Below are 6162 nucleotides of genomic sequence, written 5' to 3' on the forward strand. Positions count from 1 at the left end.
GTATTTCTAATCTTATTACGCGTCCTAATGTCACGAGGTCTCTCCTCGATAACGTTACGTTTTTGGAGCATCAATGTAGAACTATTCGCATAGTGCACAAAGAAGCTCTGCTGGGAACACTGATTTTATTCCATTCGAGCGAGATTTAGGGAAACTATTTATATCGAAATAGCTCTCGAAAAGTGTAACTTGACGTTGTGAATTAACATTGATTAGCATGCGCTGCTTATATAAGGTTTCTTGTAGCTCTTAGATAATGTTTGCGTCCCTCTCCCCCTCCTTGCTCGCGAAAAGTCATCGCGATGACATTAGTTCGGTAGAGTGAAGCATTTCCGTAGCGGAGCACTGTGGATGCCATTGGATTTCTCGCGTCCCGAAAGGCAAAAAGCAGAGAAGCGGTGGCGCGCCTCGCGATCGTTACGGACCATCCTCTGTGCTGCACACTGGCCCGTGAATTCCTGTGAACGAGATCTGAAATCTCCTAAATGGCCGCAGACTTACGGTAAGTGAGACATTCGTTATTTGCAATTCTCATTTTTTTTACATCCATCTCGTGATTTATCTGTCGTGCAAATTGCACGCGATTTTGTCTTCTTGTCGGAGGTTATGAATTGAATTTTGTTATGCAATATCAAGGTTATGAACGATGTGTCAAATGTGCTCCCGGCGTTCTACGACGAGAATCGATTCACCTCCGAGCGAGCAATTGCCTGCAAAAAAAAGTGTGTGCCCTATACTTGTTAGTTTTAAAAATGTTTTATTTAAAATTGCTAAATGATGGGACGATCAATGACATCGGAAATCTGCGGCAAGATTACCGCGTCGCGGAAAGATACGTGTAGGTTATGTAATCGTCAAGGTCGATTCTCGGCGCGATTTCGTCACCAAACTCTCGATGCGGTCGTTTCAAAATGGCACCGCGATACGAGAAAAATTGCCGTATGCAATATTTAATTTTTAATATCTTCTTGATAACATCGCGAATGTTTTCTTTCATTGATTTGAAATAAAGTTGAATGAATCGTCTCACATTTATCTTTATTGCCATTGCGGTAAACTGCTTTTATTAATAAAAATTTGCAGAGCACGTTTTCTAGACTTTAAAGAAAACTTAATTTTAAACTATATTTTTCTAACGTTAATAAAAAATTTCCCTACTTAATTAAAGATTTCTTTTAATATACAAAATAATTGATTGGTAATTAAATAAATAATCCCAGTATAGAATTTCTCTAAAGCCAAAAAGTATGAAAAACGATCATCGAATATATGTTTCAGAGAAGGATTGCTGCTGGGTTTGGGGAATCCTCTCTTGGATATCTCGGCACACGTAGATTATGAATTTTTAAAAAAATATGACCTAAAATCTAACAATGCTATTCTTGCTGAGGAGAAGCACAAGCCTTATTTATATGAAGAGCTAATTGACCTGTACAATGCTGAATTTACCGCGGGTGGATCTGTGCAGAATACCTTGAGAGTAGCGCAAGTAAGCAGAATCTTTTATATATAATATTGTTACTTAAGTATTACCAAATTTGTTTAGAATATCCTAATAACAGTTTTTCACACAATTTTTATACGAATCGGCATAATAAAAAATAGTTTTTTTTCATTTTTTATATATGTCAGAATGCACAAGTAAATTTTGTGAAATATTCTAAATTTTTCTTTTTAAACTTTTTCAGATATTATAAAATTTTATGAGAAATTATAAGCTTAAAAATCTTAGATTTCGAAATTCACGAATAATTCTACAAAAAATGCAGACTATTAATTTTTCTAAAGTGTTTCAATTTATAAAAAAATTTTTTTAATTTTTCACAAGATTTTTTATAAAATAATGATAAAAATTCTGAGAAAATGTTCATCAGAAAAGTAAAGAAAGAAAAACTTTTATACTACAATAAATAATTAGTTAATTTATTACACAGTGGTTCTTACAAAAACCAAAAATAGCCACCTACATGGGCTGTGTCGGCAAAGACAAGTATTCTAAGATCTTGGAGGATAAAGCGACCACGGATGGCTTAAGCACTTGCTATCAATATACCGATCAGGAACCAACTGGAACGTGTGCCGTACTCATCACTGGAAAGGAGCGCTCGCTGTGCGCTAATCTAGCAGCAGCAAATTGCTTTTCGCCATCGCACATCGAGAAGCCGGAAAACAAGCATCTGATAGATATCGCGAAGTACATCTACATATCGGTAAACACAAAGATTTTCTTAATAAATTATCATCTATGTCTAAAAGGCGAATTATAAGAGCACGCTACATCATTGTATTATTCTATGTCTCAGGGATTTTTCTTGACAGTCAGTCCCGAATCCATACAAACGGTAGCCAAGCACGCTTACGAGAACAACAAGATGTTTATGATGAATCTCAGTGCGCCGTTCCTGTGCGAGCTCTTCCAGAAGCCAATGATGGCGGCATTTCCTTACATCGACATCTTGTTCGGGAACGAGACGGAAGCGGACGCGTTTGCGAAAATGAACGGTCTTAACGAGACAGACAGAAGGCAGATCGCGTTGAAGATATCAGAAATGGAGAAGGTCAATGTCAAAAGAAAAAGGATTGTCGTGATAACGCAGGGCGCCGATAATGTGATTTTAGTTAAGGACGGGACGGTGACAGAATATCCCGTTACAAAACTGCCAGAGGAGAAGATTGTAGACACTAATGCCGCCGGGGACGCCTTTGTCGGAGGTGACTATGGATTCTTCGTCGTTATAAACTTCGTCGTTATCTATCACTGCGCATTGAGAGTCGCGAATTGAAAATTAGAATTTCTACAAAGCAGATAATTTGGATTTTAAACTCCTCGAGCGCTGTTGTGGATGAATTTTCACTCAAGTGCTAATTCAAGTTTAATAATTTAAAATAATATTTAATATTTTTTAAAATTAAAATAAAGAGTATTCGTTCAGTTATTCTATCATTTTGTAGTTTATAAAGTAGAACAAATATATAAAATTATTTTCAAGTATGAAAAATTTTTTTAATTACATGGATAAATTTTCGCTCAATAGCACTCTAAGGTTAATCGGTTTCGCTCGAATTATAATCTTCAATTCGCAATCCTCAATCTCCAATAGTCTAATATAATATTAACAGCAAGCATTTGCGAATTAAACCGATTTGAAAAATTGTTTCAGGCTTTTTCGCGCAGCTTATACAAGGTAAAAGCATAGACACCTGTATAAAATGCGGTATTTGGGCGGCAACGCAGATCGTACAGAGATCCGGATGTACTTATGAGGGAAAGCCAAACTTTCAGTCTTGATGCCAATGCGATAGCGCTTCTAAGTCGTGTACTTAATAAATCTTTTAATGAATTTTTTTAACCCTATCTTTTGTATCGAGTTTTACATTAAGTGCAATCCGTAGCGCTTACGAAAATATTTGTATTTATTAACATTCAGTAAACGTCCATTTTGCTAACTTTAAGTGCATGCGTTAGATCGATGGCGCAATTTTAGGAAAGGAAAGAATGGAAATCAATTTATATTTCGCTCAATTGACGAGACCAATGTCCAATATTAACTTTAATCTCACTTTGGCTTACTTTCCACCCTTTCCCAGAATTCCAAGAATCAGGGAAAGGGTGAAGGGTACGTTAAACTGAAATTACAGTTAATGTAAGTGTCGGTAGAAAGGGAGAATACATAAATCGTCCTGAGCGGGGCTGTCGCATGCTCGGAGACGCGAAACTGCGCAGAATTTCTCCCTCGCACGTACTTACATCGCGCGCGCGGGGCACGCTAATTTACATACTGTCGGGGAAAATCAATACAATCACCGAGGTATGTAGATATTATACCGAGAATTTGCCGGTTAGCTTCGCATATACGCGGCCGCTGGCCGCTGGGGTGATACCGTCCGGGAGAGCATATAGGGTATATTCAATTATGCGAGACGCTGCACGCGTGCGTCGTGCGCGGTGCGATATGCGGCCGAACTGCGGAGTTTGGAGCGGGACGGAGATGAGGGAAAGGGGGAAAGAGAGAGAGAGAGAGAGAGAGAGAGAACGCGGGATGGATGGATGGCCGCGGAAGAGGGATGGTTCTTAAAAAAAAAATCAATAATCTCATTACGAAATTGCATTGGACATACTGTGCGTTTTGCATATAAACAGCAGAAGTAACGCGCGTCACTCGCCCGCACCGGCAGGTGCGTATTAAACCTGGCACCTACCTCCCCCATATACATATATTTACATAAACAGAAAGATATCTTGCCTCGAGAGGTTTCGCATTTTTTGTGAAGTTTCCAAAGGAATCTTATACAATACATTTTGAGATATTATTTAGTTATCTAGAGATGACTTCAAGATATCTTTTAGAAATTTAAAAAACATTTTTGTGCGACAAATATCTCGCAAGTATCTTTTAAGATGCCTTTCAGAAAAGAATTTAAAGCTTCGAATATTTGTAATTGTCAAAGGTAACTAAAGTATGATGAGTGTACGGTTTGCTTCTGAATTTGTATCCGTTTCCATAGTAAAAATAGTAACATAACAATACTACAATTTCCTACTCAACACTGTATATATTACGTACAACACGCGTTACATTACATTTAATTATTGAGTGCGAAATTGTAAGACAGATATTACTTGGTACACATCAATATTACTGTTAGTTGGTGTTTACTAGGTTCTTCAATGTGTGTGAATAAGGAAATGGAGAATTAAAATAAACGTTAGATCGATTTAAAGGGTCCATCGCCTTTCCGTGAGTCTGTTTTTAAATAAAACTATTGATTTTCATTCCGGTACGATAAATATATCCATGCATACTTTGCACAGAAGGAACCTTCCGCAACCCAATCGCGATATGCGAGTCGTTCGCGTACGGTTGTTCATTCGTTCATTCGATTTTTCATTAGATACAATTCTCCTTCTCCTCTTCCTCGGATTTGACCCTCTTTCTGCATTTTAAGCGCGGGCAGGGTGCACCGCGGCCGAGGGAAGAAAAAAAAGGGGCGGAGAGGAACGACTCACTCCGGAGCATACGTATACGTTCCTGTTCGTGGCGATTCGGCTCTCGCGGCCGCGTTGCGTGGCCATTCGTCGTCGGGCGCACGCCTGTCGCCTCGGACGGGCAAAAGCGGCGGGGCGGCCATAGTCCTGACGGATGAGTGTATGCATGTATGTATGTACATACATACCGCCGCGCGCACGTTCTCGCGCGCAAACTCGCTTCCCGTCGCGCGTCGTGGAAACGGCCCGCGCTCGTGACATATACGCGAATTTACACGCGCGCGCGCGCTATAGATTCGTATTTCGCGCGCGATGCACACGTATGTACACGTACGCGCGCACGACACCTGTAACCGGCGGCGGCGCGTTCGTGTACGGTCGAATGCGTTAGCGAAGCACGTCAGGTGCGTCCCGCGTGCAAAATTGGCTGGATTTTCTCTTCTGCGTCGAAAGGGAAACGCATTTTTTCGATAGCACAGTGTCATCGAGGAGCCGCATGTGGTGAATCATCCTCATCGGTAAATCATCGTTGCTCTCTTTCGCGAAATGAGATACAAGTGCAGTTCTTTTTTCCCCGACTTCTTTCCTCGTGCCGCGTGATGCTTTTCATGCGCTCTTTAGAATGCACTTCCACGTAAGGGAAAAAAAGCACAGCGGGAGGTAACCGATGAGAATGTTTCTCGAAAAAAAGGCATATTTATGTTCCATTGTTAGAAAATCAGGTTCTTGGTGCAGAAAAACCCGGAAGTTCATAAAAGTTATTTCTTGAACAGAGTAACTAGTCGGGTAACTAATTAAACGAAAAGAGTTAAAAGTTAAATAATAGTATGGTTACAGGGTTAGGTAAATTAATATTTTTTGAACAAAATTAAGTTAAAATTAATAACATCAAATTTTAGAAAACTACATTTTAATTTAATGTAAGTAATGTTTTTCAAAATTAATTTCTAATTTAATTTTATGATTTAATTTTAACGCAGCTTTGTAACTGTTTGTGAGTTAATTCTTCATACAACTTTTAACATAACTAACTTAATTTTATCAACTATTTTTATTTTTAATTTAAAAAACGACTTTCAATATACAATTTGTAGAAGTAATCATGTAAAGAAATATCTTTTCAAATGCAAAATTTCCTGAAGTATATTTTATGAAGTTGCAAAAACAATTCAAAA

At 38.6% G+C, this 6162-nt stretch overlaps 1 protein-coding gene across 2 annotated transcripts; it reads left to right on the forward strand.

The window, feature by feature from the left end:
• Nucleotides 1-52: 52 nt before the first annotated feature.
• Nucleotides 53-4727, forward strand: LOC105830640 (adenosine kinase 2). Of its 2 annotated transcripts, none has more exons than XM_012670096.3 (5): nucleotides 53-502; nucleotides 1279-1489; nucleotides 1935-2210; nucleotides 2304-2712; nucleotides 3162-4725. In XM_012670096.3, the coding sequence occupies exons 1-5, from the start codon at nucleotides 486-488 to the stop codon at nucleotides 3287-3289; spliced, it is 1041 nt and encodes a 346-aa protein (XP_012525550.1). In that variant the 5' UTR covers nucleotides 53-485; the 3' UTR covers nucleotides 3290-4725. The 2 variants fall into 2 exon arrangements, with proteins under 2 accessions (XP_012525550.1, XP_036144884.1); XM_036288991.1 differs by lacking the exon at nucleotides 53-502 and adding an exon at nucleotides 543-722 and having other exon boundaries at nucleotides 3162-4727.
• Nucleotides 4728-6162: the final 1435 nt, after the last annotated feature.

Source organism: Monomorium pharaonis, chromosome 6 (genome assembly GCF_013373865.1).
Source record: "Monomorium pharaonis isolate MP-MQ-018 chromosome 6, ASM1337386v2, whole genome shotgun sequence".
NCBI lineage: Eukaryota > Metazoa > Arthropoda > Insecta > Hymenoptera > Formicidae > Monomorium > Monomorium pharaonis.

Excerpts from the sequence above, each read along its gene's own strand:
- LOC105830640 (XM_036288991.1), top strand. The coding sequence starts at position 640 with ATGAACGATGTGTCAAATGTGCTCCCGGCGTTCTACGACGAGAATCGA. Across the intron at positions 2,211-2,303 it reads CGAAGTACATCTACATATCG|GGATTTTTCTTGACAGTCAG; the intron begins GTAAACACAAAG and ends TCTATGTCTCAG. Across the intron at positions 2,713-3,161 it reads CGGGGACGCCTTTGTCGGAG|GCTTTTTCGCGCAGCTTATA; the intron begins GTGACTATGGAT and ends AAATTGTTTCAG.